The sequence below is a fragment of the Stegodyphus dumicola genome, chromosome X1, assembly GCF_044657685.1.
Source record: "Stegodyphus dumicola isolate Sdum_Otavi_A_Nest chromosome X1, ASM4465768v1".
NCBI lineage: Eukaryota > Metazoa > Arthropoda > Arachnida > Araneae > Eresidae > Stegodyphus > Stegodyphus dumicola.
The window spans coordinates 105,107,938-105,124,347 of NC_140780.1; the positions used below are offsets into that span (position 1 = coordinate 105,107,938).

Genomic DNA, 16,410 nt, shown 5'->3' on the forward strand with positions numbered 1-16,410 from the left:
TCTGACTCGAGTTTATTCCTTATTGTGATGTCAAAACAATAAAATAAAGATTTCCTTCCCCTTCCGAGAGGCTGAAATTCTTCTTTCTGAAATGAAATCATAAACCGTAGTCGTGTAACTTCTCTGCTGACAAGATGAAATTAAAAATTCGTATTGTAGTTAAACAAAGTTTGTATTACAGAATACACCAGAATGTCTCCTCTTTCATATTCAAGTGATTCAAAAATAATGAATATTAATACACATCAATTTCAAACTCAGATTCAAGAATTGTTGCAGGAAAATTCTCCAGTGAATTGATATTTGTAGCATTATGTTAGATTTTGGCATTTTCTTCTGGAAGTTGTTAGACCTGTTTGTGACCTCCCGCGGTGAGACCTTGCACACGCAAATCACCTGACTTCTACCTCTAATATGAAACAGTCTCTTCATTGGTTGCATATATGCTAGTCACGATGCACAACGCAAAATTTACATCTTTTATTTATTTATTATGTAAGTTTAATAGGCATTAATTTTTGTAATAAGGAGATTTGCGAGAAAAAGAGTTGAATTATTTGCATTCTTCATTAAAGCTGAAACAAGCATTTTCTTAAAAATGCTGAATGGAAAATAACTTTTTTTTTTACATTTCTAAAAAAAAAAAAAAAAAAAAAAAAAAAAAAAAAAAATGATTATTTTAGGTTAGCTTAGATTATTTGCCCAAGTGAAGGAATGCATTCATGAATGATTTGTAAGGGAAACTTACACAAGGCGATCACACGTTACACAAGGCGATCGAAAAGCAACTAACCATTCAGCATGAAACCATGGGTTTGAAGCAGGATTTAAACTACCAGTGTTCAACGCTTTTAACCCAGAGACGTACTAAATTTTGAATTGAATGTATTCTTACGGGAATTCCTCCAATTCCTTTCCTTGAAAAAATAACTTCAGAAATTTTTGTGCCCCTCATGACTAAATTCTGCCATCGACTTTTACTGAAGATAATTGGTTGTACTGAAGCGAGTGCTTTAGTATTTAGGAGAATTCTGAAACGAATCTAGACACATCTGGAAAAAAAATTGCATTAACAATTTACTGGATTCTGTTGAAGAAAGAAGAATTCGTGTAAACTTGCCCAATGGAGAATCAACAATTATTTTTCCAATTTCTTTTTTACTAAAAGATGGTTAAACACTCTAAATATCGAACTGAAACTCTTAATACACTAAAATCGGAAGTCAATTGCGGCGTTATGTTCATTGCAGCTCACAACGCGAGGTTACTGAACTAAAAAGTTCGCTCAGTTGCACGCTGTGACGTCAACTTTTCTACACCAAACGATATTATTTCTTTACAAATGAAAGTCCACCTGCCCCCATTAACACAAGATTTTACACAAAATGTTTAAGCTAAATTCATATTATGATTTTATATTCATCTAAAATTTAATTATGCTGTTATTCCTCATAAATAAAATATTCTAATTAAGTATAAACAGTAAAGGCATTTGCAGAAGTTTTTTAAGATAAATGATGCCCAAGCTCGCACGAGCACTTTTTTGTTTAAGTGGAACTTTATTAGCAGAATGGTTTTTTTTTCACTCACACATAAATTTTGTACTTTGAATTTTTGGATTAGTCTATTGCATTATGACTAAAAATTTATGGTAAACTTTTACTTACTTTTCTAAAAATGAAAATTATTAAACAGAATTAAAAATGCATTAAGCTATTGTTTGGATTTCAAAATATTATTACTGCAGATTATTTATGTATTTGATGTGATTTTTCAGTCATTTTTGAGTTATTTGAATTATTAAAACCTGGCATTTGTGCTATTGTTCCGCAAGCGTGTTTAAATAATGCAGGTTTATATATACTGAGCTCTTTTTAAATACTAATTTTCCAGCGATATATTTCATTATTTATTTTACTAAGTAGATGCATGAAGAAAAACTGTTATGAATTTAATTACAGTTCCTCTTTATAAAAGCAAAAATTGTAATTTTTTCCTCTTCTTTCCTAGCTGAACTACTTTTCTGCAGTACAAGTTTTCTGGGGGGGGGGAAGAGATTTGAACTCATCAGTGCGGCGGCCCATCGATGGTATGTTTCTGAATACAAAACCCATCAATCCTGAGCAAAGCTCCTTTGACAAAAATGAGCCAGTTTCCCTTACAAAGTCGTCCACAAAGGCGCCATAATAGAATAAACCTAAACCTTTGACAAAATTTGAAAGATAAGATGTTATCTGTTTAAAGTTTTTCGTTTACGTGAATTTTAAAAACCGGCAACTGAAAAAACTTAAAAATTAACTAAGAAATCAACGTGAAAACGTAAAATTCAAAGTAAAAATAAACTAAGAAATAAAAATAAAAACTATTATTTAGATTCTCATTTCAAAAAACAGGTTTGGTTTTTCATCTAGTTTGGTTTATGCGATTACGGCAAAGCTTCGAGGGCTATCTGCCTAAGGGGAGAGGATGGCTTCGTAGAGGATACTCGTACAGACGTTAGACTTGAGGAAAACCCCGAAAACGCCCATGGAACGAGCCCGTTCTCGGGATTCGAACCTCGAAAAGAACTACCAGTGTTCAGCGACTTGACCGCTCGGTCGCTGGTGGGCTTTTTCATCTAGTTGAAACTCATGTTAGTAATTTAACACTGACTGATTTTTGTAGAATGCTGTGAGTAATTACAATTCTAAACTCATTTACGCACTGTAAACTCAAACCACATAAAGTATAATCAAGCAATGAATATAGAACTAGAACTGGAAGGAAGTGTACTGTTATAATTCAGTAACTACCAAAAATATGTGAAAAATCGGGGAAAAAAATTCTGAATGAAATTTCATTCATCGGGATAAAAATTAGACCTCTATACTAATAACTAATATTTAATAGGTTCCTTCGGCACGAATGACAACAATAATTCGTCGAGATGAATAAAATGAAAAAATAATAATAGTAATAATCGCGCTTTCGTTCTCTTTCTTTACGGAATGAAATGTACTTAAACTCAAGGTTACGAAAGGCAAATGACCTTACGTGTTTTGTCCATAATCAGTTGCTTAGTTTGAAGAATAAGAAACTTAATTTCGTATATTTCTCAGATTATTCATATACGATAGCTGAAAATTTTTGCCTAGAACTTTTCATCAGCAAAAACTGATTAAAATGTTCGATTGCTCGAAATACAATAATAAATGTTTTTTAAATATTTAGTGAAAATGAGCGGCATTTTGAATCTTTACACTAATTCTATAAGAACAAATTCTCTAACAAAAGATAGAAACATCGGCGAACAGAATTCTTTTATCTCTCCCAAGCTTCCTGTCACGTTGGTTGGTTAATTACACACTGACCGTTTCCGTGATTGGCAGTAAGCCATATTTCCTTGAAACTCTGCTTTTCCGGGTATGACGAGTGTTTACAGATTTTAAAAACTGTTAATTCTTCAGAGCTTGTATCATTAGCTTCATGTTTGTTTAGCTGCAATGATATTAAAACCACTTGCCGTGCTTTTGCAAGTGACCTTGACTGCGATCTGAAAGAGAAAAGAATATACCTAAATGTAGGGCAAACTTTCTCCTTATCCTTGCAGGTTGAATTTTAAGTATTCTTTTCCATTTTCAGCGCAACCAATGCAGGTAACTCTTCAACCCTTAACAGCAACCGACGGGAGTTCGGTTGTGGTGGATACAAACCAGGAAGCTACAGTTTCATCTCTCATCTCCTCCTACTGTACGCAAAAAAGCATTGCCTACAGCTCCAATTTAGCAATTTTTGATGGCAAGAAAAGGCCGTTGCCCTCGTACAGCACTCTAGGCTCTTTGGGGATTACTAATGGACAGAATCTTCACATTGGTTACAAAGGTAGACATTTCTAAGCACTTATTCAACGTTTAAATCCATTACTCGGATCTATTAAAGGTGTTAAATTTTTATTTTATAAAATGCTGGGCCAAATCGTTATCGCTGTTTCGATTTTTTTAGAGTATAACTGTACAGGAAAAATTCGATATTCTAAAAGCTATTACTTGGTACTACCCAATTTTGTGTCTCAACAGTTTTGTATTCACGAATAAAAACAAGATGACATAAACCTGTAATTACCATTCTGTTACCAACCTGTTACCAACCTGTTACCATTCTGTGTAATTTTATCAAAGTAAGATTTCTTTAATAATTAATTGAATATAAAATGTTAGTTATTGTATTTACGATTTGCTTCATAATGTTATATTTGCTATGTAAAATACAAATTATAATCAAAATATTTTAAAGGTATTAATGTAAAAATCTTATATTAGTGTTTTAATATAAAAGATATAGTGTTTATACAATTAATCATAAATGCAATTTATAGATTTTTGAAGGTTGGATATTGAACAGTACTGTATTTTAAAGTTTTTGATAATTAAAGTATTACATGTTACTAAAAACTGCAAACTAGTACAGTTTAATAACTGTTAAGCAACAGGAATAGTATCTTTTAAAGTATTTACAAAACTGCATAGCTGTAGAAAGTACAAAGTTTTCGGTAAATATGAGGGAATATTTACAAATACTCTTATCTTATCAGAAGCTGCTTAAAATCAATAATCAATACTGAAAACAGTTTTATCGAACATCAGAGGAAGGTCAGCGGAAAAAAGATTTAATTTGAATAAAACAACGAAAGGAATTAAAGACTAAAATAATTCAACTTTAAATAAACATAAAAAAAAGTACTATTCCGTTTTGAGGACCGTAAAAGAATTCCAGCGAAAATGTATGCGCAAAAGCGCCAAATCTAGCGTACGCGGTGATTTCAGATTGTGTAAGTTTATATAGTTCTATATTTCTTAAGACGCCATTGAAATACTAGTTTAATTTTTAAATCCTTTTTTGATTTTAAATCCTTTTTTAATATCCTATGGATTTAACAATTTGGGAATTGCCCATGACGAAAAGTCGGCAATAGAATTTTGGGCAAAGTGCAGAATCACCCACTGCTTGACGCATTTTTAAGAATTGCACATACTCCGTATCCATGTGCACATAGACCTATTTTCACTTAAAAAAATATCCCAGAATTGCATAAAAATGGCACTGCACACACCCTTGGCTTTATCTATGTACACATAGACCTATTTTCACTTAAAAAGTAAAAGAAAATTGACAAAAATCCAATTGTTTTTACCCTTGTAAAAAGCGGCAAACAAATAAGTGGGCGATTCTGCACTTTTCCCGAGAATTTTTTCAAAGAAAAGGCATCATTCATTAGAGAAAATTATGTTTGAATAACCAACGAGATGAAATTATGCTTTAGTGATAACTCGGTAGCGAAATAGCGATGCAGGCATACATTCAGTTATGTTTAGCAATTTTTATATAAATTATAATAATCCGAAATAGTTATTTACTCTTATGCTTCCATTCAGTCATGTTTAGCCTTTTTTATATAAATTATAATAATAAAGTGTATTATATGAAATTTCTTTCATCTAAATTATAAAACATCAATCTTAGATAGTTATTTACTATTATACTTCCTTTCTTGCGTTAAGATTGCCGCAATTATTTTTGGCAGCATTGCCATCAACAAGTTTGGCGATTTTTTACGGCCCTCAAAACCGATTAGTAAAAAAAAACTCCTATAAAGAACAAATTTGAATTAGATTTGTCAAGAACTTAATTTGACCACAATAGATTTTAGAAATGCCTCAAAAATTTAGCTTTATTTTAAGAGAGCAATCAGAAAGATAAAGTTATCAAAAATGATCTTTGTTCTCTCTTATTATAATAGCACTGATTAACTAGAAAGTTTGATATTCATAGTTTCTTCCCTTTTACTTTTTTTTCGTTTGAAGTGCATATGGTATTAACTCATATCAACTACTTGAGTATTAAACTTCCTGCAAATATATTATTTTGTTTACTTGTTTTATGAAAAAAAGTGTGAAAATTATTTCCTAAGGGAAGCGAGTCCTTTGTTGTGGCCTTTATAAGGAAAACTTGTTTGTATATACGTACATTACACATGGAGAAACAACATACAGCCAGCCCGTTCTTCCGAAATCGAATCCAGGACGAATACCAAAAAGGGTGCAATGTAGTTATCATTTGTTTCTGAATACGTCAAAAGGTATCAGGGGTTTCGGTTTCGGATGTACAGAGGAGTTTCTGATGGAAAGTGGCTCGTATTCATATTATACATATGGAGAAAGCCAGCCGTGAAGCCAGCCTTTTCGCCTGTGATTGAATCCAAACCAGGTCGAACTATTAGTATTCAAAGGTCTTAACCAATCGTCCACTAGTGGGCCCTCTTTTGTTATTCGAAACATTCATATTAAACGTAAATTTTGTTTATAAAAAATTTGGTTATTATTAAGTCTTATGAATATTCAAAATTGCCCTTTCGGAATGGTTTTTTTCAATAGTTTTGCATTATACTCGTACTTATGTATATTTCGGTACTTTTACGGTGAAGCTATACGACGAATTTCCAGAGCCACATTCGCGCATTTTAGTTTGTCTTCCTGCGCCCATACGGTATAGCGGTTAGGGAGCCGACTGCGATACCAAAGGCCCCGGGTTCGAATCCCGGAGAAAGCACGGCTGTCTCTTTATAGTCATTATAGTATAGTGATAGTGACGGAGAACGTGGGCACTGTCCCTTTACCTTAATGGTTAATCAATACAGCAAGCACCACGTCCACCATTATCCAGAGCCGCCGATGGGGTTCGCTGCCATGCAACTGCCCGAGTCCCAGTATCCATTGATATCAAAGAAAAATATAAGTACATGGCCATACGGGGCTCTTGTAACATGCTACTTTTACATTCAAATAATACAAAATTAATAATCAAATTACTCTGGGTTATGAGTACATACAGAAACTGCATAAATACTGTGATACATAGATACTAGAAAACATTCTATACTGATTGTGGATAAATACTGAAAATACAACAGACTGATTAATAGTATCGAAATAGTTGGAAAGTGAAACTACTAAAAATTGAATATACTGAGAATATTGAAAATACAATGATGTTTTATGTTTAAGTACGTTGATTACATTTTAATTATTCTGAGTGCACTTATATACAGAACATGCTTTATGTATTCTGACTACGCTTAACTATACTGCGAAATAATAGCACCAATAATGATTTACGTTTATGCACACATGAAGAATAAACGTGTTACAACTTGATATATAACCGATAATGGCATACATAGTCAGAAATAAAAGCGCCAATAGTGGACTTCAGTGCCACAGTATTGCTGATATTAATATTTTCTGTACATACAGTGCTATACAGTACCATTATAATGATATTAGTATTCCTAATAATTCTAAAAATTATGTACAGTGCAAACAATACTGTAACACTATAATACAATACTTAACATTGTAATAAACTAGGAACAATTACATGGCTCAGATGCTATTGTTATATACATTACCGAAGCTGGAGGCTTGCTATATAGCACATAATAGTGCCAATAACGGTATACAATGTGACAATATGGTGTTAATGTATAGTACACTCACAGTGCAATTTTAATGCCGGAATAGCACTGTAAGTCGTACGCCTGGTAGTGCTCACACTGTGCAAAAATCAATAGTGGTACAAATAATAGTTCTTCTGATAGCTCTAATTATATTATAAGGTGCAGACAATAATGATACTAATGATAAGTATAATACAATTTTGACTATTTCCATTGTGCCCATCACTACTTACATTGTATGCTGTTTTGACTGTTTGCTATATTGCTGTTTACAATACTTTACATTATAAATTACGATACTAATTTGTACAATACGCTACATTACTAACTTACAATCACTGTGCTAGTTATGCAGTGCATACATAATGTAACACCCCTCCATAGTGTTCCTGATATTGAACATATTACTCCTGTAAGTGTGCACGCAGTGCATTTCAGTACAGTACCAAGACCGCTAATAGTACTATTAATAGTACTCATAAAACCTCTAGTTATATTATGACATGCAAACAACAGTAATGTCAATGAAATGTAAATTTCTACTTGCATTACTACTATTTCCATTTGCACGCATCACTGCTTACTTTGTACATTATTTTGACTGTCTGCTATACGCTGTTTACAATGCATTGTACTATATATTATGATACTGATTATTACAATACGTTACGTTATACTAATTATTCAATTGCAATACATTTCAAACCTAATTTTGAAGCAGTGCACTATATATTACGATACTGATTTTATACAATTCATACATTACCAATTATACACTGTATGTTATATTACACTATAAGTTACGAAACTGAAAGGTGGCCCACCTATTAGGTGCCTTAATAATAAAGTGACCACTACTTCCGACCTTAATAGGGGCCAAGCCCAAGTCGGCTCAGGGCCCGCCATTGGGGAAAAAAAAAAAGTTTGTCTTCCTATGTCTTTGTCCTCAATACTAGCCGGAAGAAAAAGGGCAGGGAACAGCAACAGTTGCATTACTTGAATCACGGTAAGACATACGATGGTTATTTGCGTAAGCAAGAGATGCGTTTATATAGATCTCCCCAAAGGTCTCTCTCATATCTGCGTCTCACATGGAGAAATATGAGAAAATTCTCATACAGGGGATCCGTTCGTCAGAATTTGATTCCAGGTCGAACTACTGGCTTTCAGAAAGCGATTCTTCTTCTTGAAACTTGGCTTCCCTTTGGCGCCTTGTGGCTCAGCGATTACACCCATCTGCCACTGCCAGAATGAACGGCAACAAGGAATCTTCTTTAATTTCGCAACAAAAAAAAACCCTCCAAAAAGCCGTTGTTGAGGAAGAACGTGGCTGAAGTAGTTTTTTTTTTTTTTTTTTTTTTTTTCCTGTACTTGCGTATTATCGCGTCGACCTACAAAGTAGCGCGATTTAGCGTTCATTATGGACGGTAGAATTCCACAGCAACAACTGGCAACGGTCAACGACATAATATGTAAAGTAACTTTTTTTTTCTTTTTATTATAAGTTTTTATTAATTTTCACTATTTTATTTCGTCCTTTAGTTTTAACGTTAGGACGAAATAGCAAGGAATTTGCACAGCCCAATATATGTGGTTTGTTGGAATTTATTTGAAGTAAGCTTTGGTTCACAAAGCTCAATAGATGTTAATTTCTGACACAATAAATGAATCTTACGGCAGGAATGAAAGGAATAAATAATCCAGCAAACCAAGTTTGTGGTCTACCACCCTTTTTGCTGCATCTTGACAGACGGATTGCATAGCCATTTCCGGCTTCAAGGCACACTAATTTCTTGAGATGATTATTCAAACACAATCTTTCTTGAAGAAACAGGATAGCCACTTCTGATAATGGGGTTTAATGGCCGAGGTGCTAATTCAACACAGTAGATGGTGTCTGCATTATAAGAGTAGAAGTAAAAGTTATTGACGTGAGTGGTGTGGTCAGTCCTCGTATCGGATCTTTCCCGTTAAAGAACAATACGTGCGAAAAATTTTTGTAGAAACAAATATGCGCTAACATTGGTTATTGGTAACCGCTAAAGTGAATGAGACATAGCAGTGTTCTTGTTATCAAAATAGTGACAACAAAAAATTTTTAAAGTGTGTCATTCCATTTCGTTTTTCGTTTACTAGCTTGAGGTAAATATTTCATATGTTTAGAAAACTTTCTTACCTTTAAAATGAGCTGATAACGAAAATATATGTTCCTTGCTGTAATTAGCAAGCTAAGGCATATATTATTCAAAAGAAAATGGTTGAAGGTTGTAGTCCTGTAACGGAAAATATCTTTGGCATACTTTTCAATAATTAAAAAAAAATCAGCGTTTGATTTCCATCACATCTGGTTTCATATTATGTGATTCCGTCTTGCTGGATCTTTTTTTTTTTTTCCCCGGAAAGCTTAAAATTTGGGCCTTGATTACGTTGTTTCTTATTTTAATTAAATAAATACAGTTAAAGTTTGCTGGTTGATTTGATTAATCCAAAACATACGAAGATTATCTGCCAAAGAAAGAATATTTTCGTGGAGAAATTTTTAAAGGAAATAATTCCTGTTCCCGCTATACATGAATTTTCACACTCCCTGTCAACGAGAATATAAATCAGGGCAAACAGCAGTGTTCAGCGGTTTAAAAAATTCTGACACTATTGAGCTGCAACTAAATTTCAAATTTTGTGCAAAATTGTAATGAAAGCACATATATACTCTTTAAAACTAAAAACTCAGTTGATAGATGGAAGCTGATATATGATACACTAACAAAATATTTCATATATACATACACTAACAAAATATTTCTAAACACAAGTGTTTTAGTTAATTAACTATCCTTATTATTAATTATAATTTAGCTCACCAGTAACCAAGGGAATAAAACCTCTGAATGCTGGTAACTGAACTCCGGGTTAACAAGAAGGCTGCATGGATGTTTCGATGGTTTCCTCTTCCATGTGTAACGTAATACGCGCCATTTTCTCTTAAAAAGGTCTCGTCGAAGTCATTCCTTCTTTTACGTTGACAGTCCTCGTGTATTTGGGCACTTTAAATTAAAATTGAATAAAATTCATAAAAAATTTGCTAATTACTGATTACAAATTTAAAAATTTGATGGAATTTAATGTGTTCCATTTTAAAACTTTATTTTGCAATAAAATGCGTTTACTTGAAACAAAGAATTTACTGTTAAAGACTTTTCCAAATATTCGTGTTCCTCTTTATCCAAAATTATTAGAATATCACGAAAATTTCTAATCATGATATGTGTATACACAAAAGTAAGTATTACATTCGGAGATTTTAGACGTTTATCAGAAGGAAAATTTTAATAAAACTGAATGAGTTAAAAGTTTCGTCCTAAAAAGCTACCAGTGAACAAAAATTTCGCTTGAAATTCCATACTTTAAGTACGTAAACTGGTTTAATTTAATAATGATTATAATTTCATTTTTTAAACTGATTTCTTTAAGAATGAACAATAAAAATTAAGCATGATATTATAAAAATTTTAAAATACCGCTGTCCTAATCCCAAGACGTTTTGTTCCATAACCGTTTGTTTTAATTCATGTATTGCTAGCAAACTCTCAGATACTTTTTTTTATTTCCTTGTTTTTTACTCCTCCTCTTTCAATTCTCTACACATCAGTCTCCCTGCAGTCTCCTTTCGTGTTCTGATTTCATTTTGTCATGAATGAAGGTCAAGAAAAAAATCTTGAAAGTTATAAATGTGAAACAGTACGTAATTCCAGCACCATGATCAGAAGGACAAAAAAATAGGAATCATCACAGTCTTAAAAACTGCAGTTTTTGGTATTATACAATTGATTTACTTTCTGTAGCTTAGTTTGTTCTGAAATAGACATGCATGAGAGAAGTATTTTTTACAATCAAATAATAAGTAATCTCCATAAAAAGAAGTTGTCATATAGATGTTGACCTATTCATATTATTAATTCTTATGCACAGGCAGTCTTTTTTCTCTCCTCATAAAACTCGTATTTTTCATTGTTATGTGTAAAATATAATTTGCGTAGTTATATTTAAAATCCTATTGGTATCATAAGTTTTCTGGCAAAAATAGAAGCAGTCTAGAAAATGGTAATTTGTGTAGCAGTGATTTGTGTTGCATTTAATTTCCTCATAACTTCGACATGCAAAATTTAAAATTAACTCCTAGTTTTCCCCCCGGTGGAGGGGGTGGAAGGGGAGGAGAATTTAAAAATGATTTTTATGTATTTACAAACTTCTTCAAAAATATGTTTTAGTTAAATGATCAACGAACTATTTCTTGATCATATCGTATAAGCGCTGATCGACTTAATGTAATTCCAGTAAATTCCTCACTATCAGCGCTATTACATTACCAGGTTCCGCTAGTCGCCGCGATGAACATGCTAAATGCATGTTGCTTTCCGGCTGTCTTGATGTGGTTGCCTCAGTGGGCGCTTGAAGTAGAGTGATTAGTTGGTCGATGAGTCCAAGATGACAGCTAGGATGGATACAGGGGGAGTAAATGATACATGAAACAGTCCTATAACATTCCTAGTTGCTATGCAGAATAACAACTAGGGATGACAGTAGTGATGAGAGCATATCAAATCAGAGTTCATGATTGCATGTATCACGTGATTTGGGTTAAATTCATCCGGAAGTGCAGTAAGCAAAATATATTGCAACAAAATACATTACGATAAGACATTTCCTGACCACAAAGGGTTTTTATATTAAATTGAATATTTGAAATGTGCTTATGTATTAGCGTAACCTCCTTAGTAGAAGTCACTAAATTTCCAAAACGTGCCAAACTCTGGCAGTCAGTCATGCACATAAAATTCTTCCGTTTTAGCAAACAACGTCACCATTTCAGTAGTCACCATATCTTTTGGTTCCCATGTTACAATGGTTGTTATAAACAAATGCAAGTACTTATTTTTATCTTTAACCTCAGTTTAAAATTATGCTCTTGTAAAAGTTGTCTGCAATGCGAGAAATTGCGTTAAATTTATCGCAGGAATACAGTATTTTGCTGCAGAATAACTAAAGCGAACGACTGCTTTGTATCTATTTTTAAATCGACTTGAAAGCCCGAGCAGGAAAGTCGCTGAACACTGTTGGTTTAGTCCGGGGTTCGATTTCAGGCAAACGGGCTGCTGCATGGACGTTTTAGTGGCTTTTCTCTATGTGTAACGTGTTTCCCTTAGGAAGTCCTCCACGAAGGCATGATCTTCAGCAGATAGACCTGATGTGCTTTGTCGTAATCAAATAAAAAAACCTAAAACGATTGCCAATTAAATTTACACCGGAACAAAAGAAAAAAAATGGAAATAGATTGATTGGTACTTACGGTGTTATACCGTCGATGATGAAAGTTGGCGGAAATCATGCCAAAGTTGCACCCGTTGTTCCTGCAAAATTATGGAGTAACTGACAACTCTTTATTTAATAAACAATCAGTATTCAACAAGCTTCGTTTTTGACATTCTTATAAAGCCTTTCGTTGCTTTCTAGTATTTTGTAAAGCCCTCCAATTTTATCAGAATTTCAGTTTAGAACTCTATGAGTAGAAACGCCTGGCAAGTAATTGTTCCAATCTATAATTGTCTTGTCGGCCATATTCAGCTGAGCATATCATGTCAGTCGAGCATATCACACACTGTTTTTGAAGGTAGGATACCATAAAATTGAAATTAATGCTCTGCTCTCTGTTCTGTAGAAGGCGGGTCCCAAACTTTGACAATATTCCCACTTTAAAATGCTGGGAAAATTACAGCAATAACATTTATCCTTGCTCCTAAAATCAAATGGTGGCTCATCAAGAATCAGTTGCATTGCATCAAAAGAAAGCGAAAATCTTATGAACGTGCTTATGCATAATTGGAGGTGAATCCCTCTGCTTCCCGAACTGTCGGCGGGAAAATACGTAAATACCGATTTACTAATAGATTTTAATTAGTACATAATTAAAACCTAAAATACATATGCATCTAATAATTTTTTTTTGCAATTGTAAGTATTCATTTTCCTCTCTAAAGAATTTTTCAAACTCTCTAAAAAAATTTCCACCAAGGTGATTGCGCTAATACGCGAGTCCCATTGGAAGTTTTAAATGCAGGTATGAGGAAAACAAAATTTAAATTGTGGCAAAGCACATGAAGGTATCTGCTCAAGGGGAGGCATGTATATGTGGACTTTTGGGGCATTTTAAGGGAAATTTGCTCATATTTACTTTACACATCAATAAAAACGGCGAAAGCTCTCATGTAATCAGCTCGTTTACCAGAATCTGACATCGGGTTGAGCTACCAGTTTTCAGTGATTTCGTCCTTCGAACTACTCGTAGGCAATGAAAATAAAAATGAATCTTTACTTTCAGTTTAAAGGCAAACAGAAAGATTAAATGATAACTCTTTGGACCTTTTATGATTATTCTCGAAATAAAAGAAAAATAATCCTATCCCCTCCTTCCAAAAAAAGACTAAAATATAATCATTTGTCATGTGACAAATTTAAATTTTAAATCCAATTAATTGATATTCGAGAGTTAAATTATATCAGAAATATTGATGAGCAAAGTGTGGCACATTGTAAGCAAATTATGGTAATGTGATCACATTTTTAATCTTGTGATTTGAATTAACGCTCAGAAATATTGGAAAAAGTTAGAAAGTAAACCAATACTAGGATATATCATAATTAGTTATTTTGCCATAAATTTCCAAAAACAAACATTTCCACTTAGTGGCTGGAGTCGCGTTACGCAAGTAGTTTGTCGTAGTTCTACACCCAGCGGTTGAGCAGGTTAACTGCTTCAGGTTTTCGTAGTTTTCCTGGCGCATAACATAAATATAGCCGCTTTTCTTAGAAAACACTACAGGTACATGCTGAAAAAAAGCCGGCACTTGAGCATTCTGGTAGATATATATTAGGTATTACCGGGCCTTGCTAACTGCTAAGCTCTACCCCAGTTCTGAGGAAGAGCATCTTAGGGGGGGATAAATCAAGCGTCTCCCATTCCTCTTCTCTTCCTCTACCATCAATTATTCGAAAGGACTTTCGGTTCGTCATGTATTGTGAGTCACTCCCTTGCACAGACACTATACGCAAACAAACATCCGTGCCTTCTCCTGGATTCGAGCCCGGGCCCATCGGTACGGCTGTCAGCGTAACCAATCACCATATAGTCTAATTGGCTACAAAACATTACAGAATGTCATCCATCCGCACCGGAAAACAATCCTAGAGGGTTTTGCTCTAATCTTATAGTGTCCAGTCTAATCCATTAAACGATGCGAGTGTTAGTACCAGCAAGGTTGTCTTATATATCATACTGTATTGGTCTTGAGTGGCAGTGACCAAATGGATAAATACTCTGAATAATGGTAAATTGATTTCGGCGAATCGGTTTGCTGCATAGGAATTTTGCAGTTTTTCCGCATGTAATGTGAAGTAGTTTCCATCAGAAATGTCTACACGAAATGATTTCTCCTAAGCCAGATAGTTATATCGTGCTTTTCCGTAATCAACCAACCTGCAATCAATTCCGTATCAGTTCCGTATTTCCGCAATCAATTCCGTAACCCAACTAACCTGTATTTAATGATGGATAACATCGCTCATGGTTTTTAGATCAGTTTATTTCAGACAGATTAAGGAGAAAGCGTTAAGACTACTGAAACTTTACTTTTATAATTTTTTTCATAAAAGTTGAATATTTAATTTTTTATTGTTCTAGTCAAAAGTCTTTAATTTGTAAGCATAACTAATCTTTTTGTATATTAATAAACTGAAATATTTTAAGAAACTGTATGACTAAGATTTCTGAAGATACTTAGAGCTTAACCATTTCACTGAAAATATGAATAAGGGACAATGAAAAACTAAAATTAACTGGAAAATAGATTTTCATTTTCGTGTAAAATGGGGCTAAGTTTATCTATTCTAATGCTCTATCACTTTACTTAATTGATGAAACAGAAATTTGTCAGATTCAGGAAAAGTTCTTCTTAGATGACTTGATATTAAAATGGTTTTCCATTGCTTTTCACTTCGTTTGGTGCTCTTTAGTATTGTACTAATATTATACTTTTTGAGTTTTTTCTAAAATAACTATTCTTCACTTTACTAGCAACAATATTATGTTGTTGGATTGCTGTTTACACTCTTTCAACTCTTGAAGCTACAGAGGTTCACTTTGTGTAACAGATTTTATTTTCTCATCGCTGTCTGATTTTTCAAATTTATGAATAACTTATATTCGCTTATTTTGTGTTTAGAATGTCTCGAACTAAAGCATTTAACCTTAGATTGTAGTCAGGGGTCGCACATAACACCAATGCTTTTTAAATTTAGCGCTTGTTTTATTGTGATCAAAGCAACATTTCCATATATTAGTATTTCATAATATCTGAATTATGATACTATTGTTTTCATAACGAAGTAGATGACTAATCATGTTTCCTGTCTTGAGTGTTAAAATTCTATGTCGCTTCTAGGATTAAGAGAATTATAAATGTTGGCAAGAAAACCCGATTACTTTCCAAATCCGTAAGACTTAAGATACCAAATTTCAAGACCCATAAAATCATCTTTTAATTCTTCTATAATGCAGTTTTTTCTTTATAAAAGCATGGAAAGCCGGTGTTAAGTTTTAGTATTGGTAGTGAACTGTAAAAGCTGGGGAATATTTCTTTCTAAAAGGGGATATTAAAGTTTGAAAAAATATATTAATGGGAAAAACAAATAAAAACTATTAATTACCTTTTGCTTAATGCTTCAAATAGAACGTGTCAAGGTGTTAGTATTTGAAACATTAAACCTGGATGATTAAAGAATGCCGAATACACGTTTCGTTCTTTCTGCCCATTATGTGATTCAAACCGCTGCCAATTAATTGTCTAAAAATGCAAATTAATGTT

The 16,410-nt window shown here is 33.3% G+C and overlaps 1 protein-coding gene across 10 annotated transcripts in view; it reads left to right on the forward strand.

Moving 5' to 3' along the window:
* Positions 1-16,410, forward strand: part of LOC118181841 (ectonucleoside triphosphate diphosphohydrolase 1-like) — a 228,111-nt gene that overhangs the window by 110,249 nt on the left and 101,452 nt on the right. For 7 of the 10 annotated variants that reach the window (XM_035351046.2, XM_035351043.2, XM_035351044.2 and 4 more), the window contains exon 2: positions 3,622-3,861. The exons of 2 other annotated variants lie outside the window; for them this stretch is intronic. In XM_035351046.2, coding sequence (XP_035206937.2) covers positions 3,622-3,861 — 240 coding nt within the window. Of the gene's footprint in view, positions 1-3,621; positions 3,862-16,410 lie in introns of those variants that run through there. One more of the 10 variants, XM_085806996.1, reaches the window with a different exon arrangement.